This window comes from Haemaphysalis longicornis, unplaced genomic scaffold (assembly GCF_048455015.1).
Source record: "Haemaphysalis longicornis isolate Haplotype H1 unplaced genomic scaffold, Haemaphysalis longicornis Haplotype H1 scaffold_80, whole genome shotgun sequence".
Taxonomy (NCBI): Eukaryota; Metazoa; Arthropoda; class Arachnida; order Ixodida; family Ixodidae; genus Haemaphysalis; species Haemaphysalis longicornis.
In genome coordinates, this window is record NW_027526446.1 from 177,009 (window position 1) to 190,979 (window position 13,971).

The window sequence follows — 13,971 nt, forward strand, 5'->3', positions numbered from 1 at the left end:
TGGACAGTACCGCCGTTATCCTCTTACTGCTACCACTCCATGCAATTCAAATTTCCCGCCTTCGCAGTGCTCGCGCGCCTCCTGCCTGAAACTGCGCCAGCAGGAGTTCTGTTCTCTTTGTGCTTTTCTCCCCGCACGTGCCGGCGTTGCACTGCCACATTTTGCGTTTACTGTCGTAGAAACCAACCTAAAGGGCGTCGTTAATTACAGGAACGCGGGCGCTGCCGGTTAACTACGTATATTTTTTCCTGAAATGTACCTATAGCTTTCTTTGCGATAATCAACGGGAAGATGTATGACAAGCGCCAGCGTTTCACGAGTTTCGAACGCTAATGATTATATAAACCGCTTGGCTTTCGAAGCCTTTGGGGTACGCCGCGAACAACAGCGTTATCCCGGGACGCCGCCATGGTGCTTTATATACTTGGGTCGAGCGAGCGAGCTAGGACGACAAGGCGAGCGCCTAAAGTGCTCTGCACTTAGAACAAAGAAATACTAATTTGCGGAAAAGTACTCGGCGCATGCTTTACCAACCCTGGCCTCTCACCTGATGGAACGAATAGATGATTTTGGCAATTGCATTGAGTGTCCCACTGACGTCGTATTCACAGGCTGCAATTTTTTTTTTATTTTTTACGCCCTTAACCATAAACGTGGCTGCCGCAGCCTGAGGAGCAGAACTCACAGCCACCGTGTCGCCTGGACACAGTGGGAAAAAATGCGATAGCATGAGTTCGGTGAATTGAAGCGATAAAAAATTGCGAAACGCTTCGTGCGAGAACTGATAACGTTTGTTAAACAGGCTGCACTAGTTTTTTACGCATTCGTGGGGGTCGCCGCAAGCGGAACCGCCGGCATAGCAATTACGTCCTTCGTCAAAGCGTGGGAATAAGCCAAGCGTAGCCCCCATCAGCCTTCGTGTGCAGCAACGCTGCGTGTCTTGTTTGCCAAGATTTTTAGATCAGTTTCTCTCAACGCCAATTTAATATTAAAGGCCACAAAGGAGAGAATGAGGCGAAGGGTTGCGGATAGGAAGTTTAAGTAAGAAGCAGATGCAACATTTCCGCGTTATGTCACAATGACAGCAAGGGAAGGGCTTTTACATACCTTACGGCTACAAAAGTACATCGTTGTGTGCACAAGCAGCGGTACGGGTGAACGCAGAAAGGTCGAGAAAGTTTTCAGCTGGAAACCTTGTGTTTTTCTTATGACAAGTTGAATTTCCTGAAAGGGCAGTTGTATTTCCTGCCACTCTTCATGGCACCAGGGCACCAGGGCTGTAATTCTGAGTTACGTCTCTTTCGAAAATGTGCATTTCGCGCCTATTCCAATCGTTACACAGTTGCACCAGCGAGGCCTCTGACCAATGATATGCACAGAAGCTTCACACGGAAGCCTTGCCTGTCCTGCGTCACATCCGGTCGTCTGTTTTCAGCCAGTGAGGACTCGCTCGAAATGAACGCCTTGAAACGGAGATGGAATGTACACAAGTGAGAATTCCGCCCCCGGTTCGGCGGCCCGAGGCGCGCGCTTGATTGGCCACACGCGGTACACCAATGCACGTGCCACTTGCACTGTTTCTGGGTGGTGGGTGCGGAAGCCTCAGCCTCGCGAAGAGAACCGGGCCTCGTGCAAGCGATTCGCAGCCGTCTACTATTAGGTCGCCTGACGACCGCTCGTATAGACAACCGTGCACGGGCGCCGTTAATCCTGCCACGCGCCTTGAGTAATCATCCTTCTTCGGAACACACATGTAGCTCGCAAAGCCGGGTAACCCATTCTTGGACCACTTCGGAAAGGTGCGGGGGAGAGGACAGGGCCTTGCGGAGTGCCATGTAAGAGACAAGCCGAGGCAAGGGTGGTGTTTACGGAGGAGGGCAATCTAGGTTAGCCCGTTCCTTTCCCCTTCACGCTTCCTCTTCCCTGCGTCAGTGTTACCTCTCGCGCTTTGTCTTGGCCGATTCCTCGTCCTCCCCCTTCCAGATCCTCCGGCGGCTTCTCTCTCCCTCCCCTGTCTCACTAGCGCGGTATCGCCGTCGAAGTGCCGTTAGTCGTTTGGGATACCCCCATGGCGACGGCGTGCATGGGATTCCTCGGCGTCTGGGTAAGTGTCTCTGTTTACGGCGTCCGCGTGTGTGAGCTCGCATTGAACGCCGGCCGGCCGCCCGGTCACGCGCCGTCGCCTCCTGTTATATTTGCGCTTTCCGCAACGCACATACGCGCCTCGTGCCGGGTGCTTGAAATCAATATGCATAACTTCACTCGGCAGTGTTCCGACCAAGGCCAGGTTGTTTTGTTGCACGTTTCGTTTGGCGCTGCTTCATCTGTGGGCTTTTACGTACCTGTGTATGTTTTGCGAATGATGATCAGGAAAAAAAACTATTTTACCGCGGTTCGTCTGTGCAGTGCTTGGTGACATTTTCCACCCATAAAATTTCTCTCAGATCATTAAGATGACCCAGGTAAATAGTCTAGAAACCTAGAAAAATTTGTCTAGAATCTAGATACGTGAAATTTCGGAACGCACAAAAAATGTTTCATAGAACGTCCAATAATTCTTGTGCAATTCATAATCACTGACCGTATATTTAAGCCGATAGCTTCGTTGTATCTTGAATATGGTAGAAGTGTTTCATGAACACGAAATTACTCACCTCCAATATCGAATATGTGAAAGCTTTTCGCTTAAAATTGAACAACTCTTTAAAATCGTCCCTGAAAGAACTGAAATGCGCTGCTAAGCTGCTCCAGCGTAGGCAAGTTTAAACAGAACCGGCTTCCCTAGTTCTCACAGATCTGCACATAAATCACGCCGGTAGGTATGTCTCGGCCCAAGGGATGCTACTCCACATGTTTTAACCCCGCGAATATGGACAGCGTGCTCAAGTGGAGGTATATGTGTGACTTTGTTCTATACGCGCACGGGGCAGTTCCTCGCCGAGTGTACACTCAAAAAATGGATAAAATGCGAATACGTTAACTTCAGATTAAACGAAGTTAAAACCTTTGAGGGCTCCGGATTCAGCAGCAGTCTGATGATGGGGCTAGTTAATGCGGCTGCCTAAAACTTGCCGCTGTTCTAAATGTCAGGTCCATGTGCGTTTTCGCGACAGTGGGGCTAAGGGAAAAGCCCGTTTGGTTTCGGGCGAAACGAGTGACGTCCACTGCTGTCAAGTACAGTGTTTTCTCGTTCACGTTTCTCACCTTAGTGAGCAGTAGCGAGGTCAAATATGTACGCTTACAATTAAATGCAGTGGCCTTCCATTACGCCCCTTCTTAACGTCGCATGGAAAGTGGGGCTATGCCGGCCCATCTCTTTGACGCAGGCGTGCGCCTAAAATATCTTGAGAGTATTAGACCAATGCTGTGAGCTAAAAAAAATCGTTGGTGGATGCCCAACACGAACTTAGAGCATGTATCAGGTGTGCGCAATCACGTAGATCATACTACTCGTACACGTGTGAAAGGGATGTTCAGAACTAATGTGCACGTTCCCAAAGTGAGAAACACGTGGACGTATAATAAGTAATGATGCTTCATAGCTCTTTCGCTCAGAGGAAAACGAGACAAGTTTCATCCACAAAGTTTTACAACAGGTAAGCAGTACAATAATCTCCACATTGGATAGGGTACGGAACGGTATTTAGAAATCATTTTAAACCTTTTCAATAGCTGGTTGCCTATACATATCGGTAGGTAGGTAAATAGGTAAAACGTTTACTGAGCGAAGAGGGAAAAAATTATTTCTGCATCGCCGTTTTTCGCAAGCTCATTCATTCAAAAGTGGCGCAGACTGTCGGTGCAAGCGACACAGCCCAAATGGACGCACAAACAGTTTTCCCGATGTGGCAGTTAAATGCGAGGCCGACTAGTTTAGGACCGGGTTCGGACCCATGGTCGGCATCAAGTCGGAACCGACTGCGGCATACCCGCAGCATTTCTATTCCAGCCCAGACATTAACGCGCTCAAATCAATGCAGCTACTCGCTTACATGTCTCAACCAAGAAATCTATATAACCTCACAGATATATACCCTGAAACATTGCAATTGCTTTTTATGGGGGAAGCATTTGTTGGCACCTCCATAAGCCACTCGTAATCGAATTCCTTCCTTCCGTCCTTGTGCCCGGTTTCGTTTGTGTACTTACAAGCCTTCGCGCTGTCCGCGGTCAACGCCCACAAGCCTTCAAGCAAGGCTGTCCGGAGCAGTGGGCCGTCTTCTGCGGCCTGTTGTTTGCTCACGCCCGAATGGCTTCATCCAAGGGCAGGCAAGAAAGCTAAACACAACGCGCAACGGCGTCCCTGCTTCGTTTAAGCAAACAGGGCGAACGACGACCTGGCAGAGAACTGCGTCGTCTACATTCTTCGCCGCACGGCTGCTACAATTTCCGTGCACGTCTTCGTAAAGACTTAGCCACGACCCCACCGTGCCTTCGTGTAGGACCACGGAAGAAAATATCGCACAACAGCTTCGTGGAATTCCTCTCTGCTGAAACGCTTCGCATTTAAAATGAGATGAAATAGAGCCTTCGTTCTCCACCGTGACATTTAAAGAGGCTTAAATAACACCAGCCGAGGAATTTTGTGGAGCCGCAGCTCGCCTGTTTTTGCGACCGTCTTCTTTGCGATTTGCCGTAGCTTTGTGAGCATTGTGGGGAGACGACAGTGAGGCTGGCAGTTTTTGTTCTCGTCTGCACCATACATTTACACACATGGGTTGCAAATATGCGCTAAAACGAATCCCTAATGTAACGCCTTCGGTATTTTAAGGCGACAACATATAAATTCATCTCACTTGTGGAACTTGTACAGCATCTGTGTTTAAACAGTCGGGCAGGGGCAGAAGCCTAACACATCATTTCCCCGTTTAAGGCTAAAGCCACAAGTGCCCCATACTGACAGAAAGCGCCGTACTTGGTGTTGTAGCCCCGTCTACGAAATGGCGGCCGCTGTATAAAAGAGTAAATGCGAAATACGAGGGAATAAGGTTCCAGTGTTTTCTTTCTCTCTACTTTACTTTGTGGGGAGGGATGGGGATGACACGCACAGAAGCTATAGACCCGGGCTATGAAGCGCGCTGTATTGGAGGGCTCCGGATTAATTTCAAACACCTGGGGATCTTTAAGGTGCGTCGAAGCCTCGACGCGCGAGCGTTTGTGCGTTTCGTCTCCATAAGAACAACGGGCGCAAGAGCAGCGACCATACATTAAGCTACCAGTGTTGGCAGATTCTCAGAAGGTAATAGCTTCTACCCCGGTATATGCTCGTTTGAATTCTAAATCCTCTAGTTCGAGCTTCTTCAACCGTGAGAGTGTCTTCTATACAAACCACTGCATGCCAAACACTATTAGTTGGTGACGGAGATCCCTCTGCCTTCGTAAATAAAGCAAGCAACCGGAGCCTGGCTACTGTTTAGTTTCCCACCCCCCTCCCCCTACCTTTAAGTTTAATTGCTATTGTTGTCACGGATATGAAGGGTGTCACCAGATTATATCCACTCGTTCGCAACCTTTCTGAGCGTGTGCGCGTGTGTATGTGAGCGCCCGCGTCCCAGTTTGTGTGTCTGTTACTCCTGGTAACCGCGAAAGCGCCCAGGAGTATTTCGCGTCGTACTTGTGTTGCTTGCTACTTTGCGTAATCTTTCTTAATAGACGGTAGCGCACTTCCGGGTTCGCACCAGTGGGGGTTTGGTTGATACCATTGTCTACGCACCTTCAGCAGTACGCAGCGGGCCGTACACAGTACGCGCCGTCTGCAGTACACAGCGTCACCGACCGAAGTACATGGTGTCCGCAAGCGACAAAGTGTAGATCGCGCCTTCTCGCAACGCACGTAGCCCCACCGACAGAGCGCATAACTAGCCCGCGCGCATGCATTGGTCGAGAAACGAATGCGGATATTTTCTTTCCTAGCCCGCGGCAGACGTGCAAACAGGCGTGGCGACCACGCTGCAGCAGTCATTACGCAGATCGCATCAAGCCGGCTACGGCTCGAGCTCATGGCACCTTTCGCGATGCCGCCCACTTAGATCGCGGTGAATGATAGTGCAGTGCAGATGGCTCCGTTCGGGCATGGGCATCTTGCAAAGATCGAGTACTCGTCGGTTGGCCTGGCTGTATTTTTTTTCTCTTTAGATCTCCGTAATTGCTTTTAGCACCACTGTTTAACCCTTGCGCTTTTTGTGCCTGTTGAGTTTGTTGTAGATGAGGCCTTTCCTGTTCCATGTATAATGCTTTCGAAAATGGCAGCCAGTTATTGAGGAGAAAGGGTGTCTCACCAAACGCGAAAAGTGACTGTAGTTGTAGTCGTCATTGTCACCGGTGTCGAAACAAATGGTACCAAGATGGCCACCGCTGTCGAGAGAAAAGCAGTTGGGCTCGCGTGGTGTTCGAACCCGGGGCGCCACCACAGCAGCAGCCAGGTGCGCTAACCGCAGCGCTAACCCCCAGAATGAAACCTAACTTGGCTCGATCGTGTGCCGTGGCGGGTGCACGTGGCGGCACTTGCGTAGAACGGGTGCACGTGCAGGAGAGCACCGACTGTGAGGAAGCTGCATCGTAGAGCGGCTAGCCTGCCCAATTTTCGTCCAAAGACGATTAAAAAGAAGACGGAGACGCAAACACCATGTAGGCGTTCTGAAGTCTTTGACAATCGCTAGGCTTTCGCCCCCAAACCACGTAAGCAGGCTTAAGTGTAATGAGGTAGCGAATTGGACGAGTTGGAGCGCGTACATAATGGTCAGCGCAGACAAAAACCAGACAATAAGAGTAAGGACGTACGACACAAGCGCTGTCTAGCAATTGAACTTTTATTCAAAAAAAAAACGCGTGTTATATGAGCAAAAAAGTGAGATTAAAAACCACAAACGGCTCACAAAAACTTATGTCCCGCCACCACTTAGACGCCCCACTTGTCTAGGCAGACAACCTCATCATCTGTAAGCTAAATCATCATCAACAACCTCATCATCTGTAAGGCATCTTGAGTGACCTCAAGTCGTTTGGTGTCTCCGGCAACATGCTGAACACCCTCGCTATCTACATGTCGGAAAGGACCTTTCGAGTGAGGGTTGGCAGTGCACTTTCCAATGTATATGTGCAGGAAAATGGCGTTCCTCAAGGCGGTGTCCTGAGCTGCACACTATTCATTGTTAAGATGAACTCGCTCCGGAAGGCATTGCCACCAACAATTTTCTGTTCTGTATATGTAGATGACGTCCCAATATCTTTTAAGTCGTGTAACTTCTCAATTTGTGAACACCAAGTCCAGCTTGGGGTGAACAAACTTGCTGGCTGGGCGGACACAAACGGTTTTAAACTGAACCCTGTAAAAAGTACTTGCGTTGTGTTCTCCCGGAAGCGCGGAATTCATGCGGACCCTGATATCTCTATTAATGGTGTCAGAGGGGAACAGAAGTTTTTGTTCTGTTCCCCTGTCAGAGGGGAACAGAAGTTTTTGGGATTAATATTCGACAGTAAACTCACATTTATCCCTCACTTGAAACACCTCAAACACAAATGCCTAAAAACAATGAGCATTCTTAAAGTCCTGTCACACCAATCTTATGGTGCTGACAAGCAGCTCCTCCTGCGGCTTTATACTGCAGTGGTAGGATCTCGCTTGGATTATGGCAGTGTTGTGTATGGGTCTGCGACGAAGACGGCGCTAAAAATGCTTGACCCGGTGCTTCATTTGGGGCTTCGTCTTGCCTGTGGCGCCTTTCGCACTAGCCCCGTTGAGAGCCTCTATGCAGAGTGTCACAAATGGTCCCTGTATTACCAGAGGGCATACACTAACTTGTTGTATGCCTCTAAAATCATGTGTATGACAAATCATCCTTTTAATTCAATCATTCATGATGCATCATCAGAGCAGCTCTTTGCAAATCGTCCATCCATTTCCATGCCGTTCCCTCTCAGAGTGAGAGCAGAAGCTTCTGAGCTGGCTGTGTCATTTTCACACATCCACAGCACACCCATTACTGATTTTATTGCGCCGTGGCAACTCCGGGCAGTTTGTTGTGACTTGTCCTTTCTGCAATTTGACAAAAAGAGGGCACCAAGGGTAGCCATTATTCAGCATTTCCTCTTCCTGAAGGAGAAGTATCAATGCGCAGAGTATTACTGCGACGCCTCAAAGACAGCTACGGCTGTGTCTTGTGCTGCGCATGGGCCGAACCTCAACGTGTGTAAAAGAATGAACTCCCACAACAGCATTTTTACGGCTGAAGCACACGGCATTTTACTTGTTTTACATCACATCGTTCAACATCAAATTTCAAAGTCCATAGTGTTTACAGATTCTCTTAGTGTTGTACGTGCACTTTTTATGTGCAGCTTTCCCGCTCATGGCAGTCCTTTCAAAAGTGATTGCTCTGCAATTTTTTAGCGAAATGAAAAGTTCTTTTGCAGAGGTAATATTTGGGGTGAATAGTTACTTTGTGCACAGTTTCAAGTCGCGCACTTTGCGCGACTGGGTTCCTGAGCCATGGGAACTATCCCATAGAAATGCATGGGGAGTTTGATTTGACAGCGAATTACACAAAAAATTATTCAGAAATCTGAAATATTCTTTTAGCGTTTTAATCTTCGAGTTCACTTCTAGCTTTATGCCAAATATCATTTCCTTAAAGTGGTTTTTCTAGGTTCCCGAGAGGTTGTAATTTTGAGCGAGAAAGCTGGGTATGGTCAAGAAAACGCTCAAAAAATTATGTAATCAATCTTGTTTTTAAGGCCCTTATGTCGGCATACGCCTCAAGTCTTGGAATAACAATATGTTGGGTTTCTGGCCACTGCGGAATAGCCGGGAATGAAACCACAGATCAAATGGCCACTGCTGGTACACTCTTAAATACAGTGGACATAGCAACAGTGCCGTACACAGACATGAAGCCACACATTGGACACCAACTTCGCAACGCATGGCAAACACACTGGAGTGAACAAACAGATAACAAGTTACACGTAATAAAACCACACTTTGGAGCATACACTACCGTGACTGACACAACAGACACATTGAAGTTACCTTAGCTAGGTTGCGGATAGGCCATACACATGTAACACACTCACACCTGCTCACTGGCTCTCCAAGACCCATGTGTAGCAGGTGTGGGGAGGGCCTATCTGTAGTCCACATCTTAATTACATGCAAGGCACTTGACACAACAAGACACAGACACTTCAAGGAACTATACAGACAACACATTCCGTTACACCCTTCCTTGTTTTTGGGTGACAATGCCATCGTCTCTGTGCAACGCGTTTTTAAATATTTGTCTAATGTTAACTTTTTAAACTTCATATCCTATCATGCGTAATCAACACTGGCCCTATACACCAGCCATCTCCATTGGTTTTATTTGATTTTACTGTTATTCTGGCTTACACATTTTAGTAACCACTGTTTTCTGTTGTATAATTTTGTTTGGCGCTCTTTGCCCCAGCTGGCCTTGCGCCAAAAAACCCCAACCATCATCATCATGTAAGCTAAATTAACGGATGGCTCACGCACGTGTCTCCGCTCTTTATAATCTTATAAGCTTCGGCTATTTCCCGCGTGCGCTGGGTTTTGCTTCTCATCATCACGACTGTCCAATTAAACTGAAGGGCGTACCATCCTCGCACTTGTCCCGCCACTGCAAAGAGTGCGGCTTTTTCTATTGGCGGTGAGCGCGACCACGGGCGGCGCTGCGAAGCGCGTCTCCGTGACGTCGGCTTAGGGATTCTCGCATTTGTCGTCTGCTTCACTCGGCCTCGCTCTCCCTGTTGTTTCTTGGCGCTCGGTTGACTTTTGGTGCTTGTCCGCCCCAGAATTTGCGTGTGCGTAACTTTTTAACATAATAAAAGACTTAAAATCGCATACACTAGCTCAAGGTGTGATTCAAAGCTTAGTTTTTGATAACGCTCTGGAAGAAACATTGCTGGCGTCGCCCAATTCCTATGAAGCCGGTCCTGTGCGGAGCGCGAAGAGTCGGAGCTAGGCAGCTCCTGTAGCCAGCAATCCTTCGAACGAAGCGAACAGCCAAAGTCAGCGAAAATGAAAGACGAATTCGGATCCAGGCTTTCGGGGCTCTCGGCTTTCGCAGGAGGCATTACGATTCCCGGTAATCGTATGTGGTAAAACAGTTTTTGCAACCTTGCCGAACGCTCGAAAGTATTGTATTATATCAATTTACGTTGTCATGGCGTGAAGGTATGCCGACATGCATTATGGGATGCAAAAAATGTACATCGGGTTCCAAATAACCTACTGTGTGCCTAGGCGCATGCTGGTTTTACAACAGGCTGCTAACCAGTATGGATGCTTGTTGAGAAAAACGAGTAACGTGTACGGTAAAAATACAGTAGCGCTATGTTTGTTCGGACCTCGAAGGATATGTCGGTACATTTTCCACAGCCATATCTTCCCAATATTAACATATGCGTTATATTAAAACTGCACTCCAGATGAGGAGTAGCAGGGGAGAAAACTTTATTTTGTTAAATAAAGTTTTCAAAATAATTTATTTATTTATTTAACAAAATAACAAAAGTTATTTTGTTAAATAAATAAATAAAACGAGCTCGATTTTACTGTTGTAAAATCGAGCTCGTTTGTGGGCGGGCTCCTCCATCCAGGACAAGACAGTTCATCCCGAGTAGGCCAGGAGCTGTTCTTTACGCCCGAAAGACTTGGAAAACAATAAAGAGCTGCTTGGACATATTCATCGGTTTCGATTCTTGTTATACTGAAAACCGTCACGTATACTATTTATTGCGTTCGTTAGCAAGTATATCAAGCCTTCAACACCTTATTAATGTCACAACTGTTCGGGTTGAGATTCAGTTCATAACGATAATAGGGAGTTTTAGTATAACGTTTTAGCTGTAGCGTTAACGTTTTGCGGGCCGCAATCGCGAACGGATAGCGCCTCGTTATGCTACGGTTAGCGTGCCCGCTAACGCTATGGGCACGCTAAAGTGGTGCTTTCCGCTATACTAAAACTCTCTAATGATGGTTACGATAGAAATTCGGGGCACAAAAGCCGCCTTCGAGTGCTCTGGACAGCGTTGCTTGCGCCGTTTCGCGGTGGCGTAGAACGCATCTTCCCATCACTTTTGCATGTAAATAAACAACGCGCGCTGAAAATATGCACCTTCTTGTACGCAGCCATAACCAAAGCCAATTTCTGAAGAAGGCACTGTATGCCTTACAGCGTGAAGAAAATATCCACACGAACTTTATGAGCCTCCCAAACATCCCCAAACCTCCTAATAAAACGTTTGTGACGGTGTAGAGAAATTAATGCGTTGGGCACAGAAAAAATAATCATCTGATATGTACAAGTAAACAACAACGAAAGAAATAGAAGATAGCCGTTTTATTTCCCGCTGTGCGATGCGCGTGTAGGAACCCGCTTTGGCGCGTAGCATATTAGACTGTTCAGTCTTGATAAGAGCATCTCAAAAATACTTTATGGAAGCCTACGTATTTTGAATACTTATCGATGAGCTCTGAGCACTGAAACTCGAAAATAAGGTAGAAAGGACGAGTTACACACGATCATCTGACCGATTCTCTGAAGAAAGTTGTTCTCTGTCTCCTCGTGTGTTGCAAACCTGCGCGGGATGCAGCTTGAAATTATTCAGAGGTGTCCGAGGCTGGCAAATGACTGAATTACTGGAAATACGCCTTTTAATTCACTAAAGCATCAAATCAGGCGATTTCTAGCACAGGCACTGCTGCACCTCACAAGCGGGCGACCGAGGCGCGACCGTATAGCAGCGGCGCGAGTGCAGCAGACGACAGCGGCGCGAGTCCCTAAGCTGACGTCAGAGCCAGGGGGCGCCACTCAAACATCTCACCGCCAATAGTAAATGCACAAGAGGGAATTTGAACCAATACTAAGTGAATGCAAGAGCCGAGAAGAGCTTCCATATAGCTTAAATTCTTGCCTACATGAAATTGCGTACATATTTGAGGGCGGATAAATTTCCATGCAACAGGGTATTGTGCCTAGAGCACTCGTTTGTCGACTGCGATAATGCAACCATTTTTAAGTGCCGTCTCGCGCAACAAGGGATACTGCAACTCATTCGCCAGTCACGTAACGACCGGCAGGCCAAGCAGCAGCAGGTCGGTGGACGTTATTGCCAAGCAAGTGATTTGCTGCCTGTCACTACGAAATAAGGACGTAACGTGTACGCGGAAAGACAGGCTGACCAAAAAAGTATAATTTTCCGTAAGGTTGTGCGTTTGAGCAAAGTAATTTTATAGTGTACATGAGACATTCTTCGTTTGCGCCTTACTTTTTACGCACACTTATACACCAGCTATTTACTTACACAGCCGCACACATAAAAACAACGCAGAACAATCATTCGTGTTCGACCTATACACATTGACACGAGGTAGACTAGACGGCTGTTATGGGGCCGCGGTTCATCCAGCTAATCACCTCTTTGTGGGCAACGACTCCTTCATTTTGTAGCGTGAGCTACACTGGCCGAGGTTGAGCAGTTTCGCGTGGCTCCTGAAGAGCCATGCTGCGCATGCGCAATGAGCAGTGACGTGACACGGCGCACAGAACGTTGCTCGCTGCCCGGCGTCTCTCACACACCCCACGCGCCCAGCGCCTTCGCCGACCTCCGTTCCGCACGTGGCGGCCCGGTCCACTTTATGATCATGCGAGGGGTGGCCGGGTGTGGAACCGATGGCTCGTGCGTCGCAGCAACACCGGCGTGCGTCTGTGGAACCAGCTTAGATCTGGGGCGATTGGTGACGCTGCGCCGGAGCCGTTTCATAAATATACACGTGTCACATGATGCGTATACCGCGTTTTTGTCATTGAAGTAGCAGTAAGTATGATTATCAAGCTAATCCTAGACAACCAGGAAAGCTAACAATAACCAGCAACGCTACGTGCATCCTGGCATAGCCGAGCTAAGCCACTGCTAATTTTTTTATTCTCATGTCACATTTCCTGCTCATACACTTTCTCACCTACAACGGCCTCGACCGGGACGCTATGTCACGAGGTGACGACGAGGGGGTCGTTGGGACATACCGATGCGGTGTTGAGGGAGAACTATTGACGAAGTCGGAGCTGTGGCCGGCACGCACGTAGCCTGCGCTGGTTCTGTCTCACGGCCGACATGGGGCAAATACCGTTAAATCGGGATACAAAGAAGTCGACTGAAATTCCCAATGTTTCGTTGCACCCAGGTTTTCGTTACATGCCGGTTTCGTGTTTAGGCTCGCGTGAATAAAGCAGAAACGAAACCAAAATGACAAAATGAAATGGTGACAAACCTAAAGTGAAATTCAGATCGGTGGTGGTAAACTCACTCTTCAAGGATTTATTTCACAGCGAAAACTGCGTGATTTGCGCCAGCTGCTTTCCCAGTAGCTGTCACTACACGGCCCTGCAAAGAAGCACTTAGGTGTCACTTTTGCCTTTTGAGACTTCTTGGTGCCCTAATTCGTTTCAAGGACCGAACTAGCGCTGGAAGGGCGCCTTTTCATGAACTTGATGAACTTTAGTCTCTTTTCTGCACTCAAAATTGGTGAGACGGTGCTAGCGGGGATACTGGAGACGTTCTTCTTTCTCGCTGGCGGAGACGGCATTTGAAATTGCGAGCTTGTCTTGGAAAGGCGAAACTTTTTGTTTCCTGGCAGCAGAATTCATCATCGGCGAAGGGACGCCACAGATAGCAGTGGAGACGCCCGAATACACGCCTAAAGGCGGGCCTGTAGTTTGCCATGTGGGCGAATGTATCTGAATTAGTGCAGTTCTCTGGCCGATAATTCGGAGAAAAAAGTGCAAATACAATGACTAATCAGCGTATTTTCAGCCGATTTCTCAAAAAAAAAGTGCGGAAAACAATGACTAATCAGCTTAGCGAGTTCGTTACATCAAGGTTACCCGTCGCAAGGCATTCGTTATATAGAAGTCCCAAATACATGGGCTTCAAAGGGGCCAGCAATGG

At 47.9% G+C, this 13,971-nt stretch overlaps 1 protein-coding gene across 1 annotated transcript in view; it reads left to right on the forward strand.

Annotated features, from left to right (window-relative positions):
- The first annotated feature begins 1,855 nt into the window (after positions 1–1,855).
- The window catches only part of LOC144150843 (isatin hydrolase-like), a 58,987-nt gene continuing 46,871 nt past the window's right edge, over positions 1,856–13,971 (forward strand). Inside the window, exon 1 of the mRNA XM_077682198.1 lies at positions 1,856–2,104. Coding sequence (XP_077538324.1) covers positions 2,069–2,104 — 36 coding nt within the window. The 5' untranslated portion in view covers positions 1,856–2,068. The remainder of the gene's footprint in view (positions 2,105–13,971) is intronic.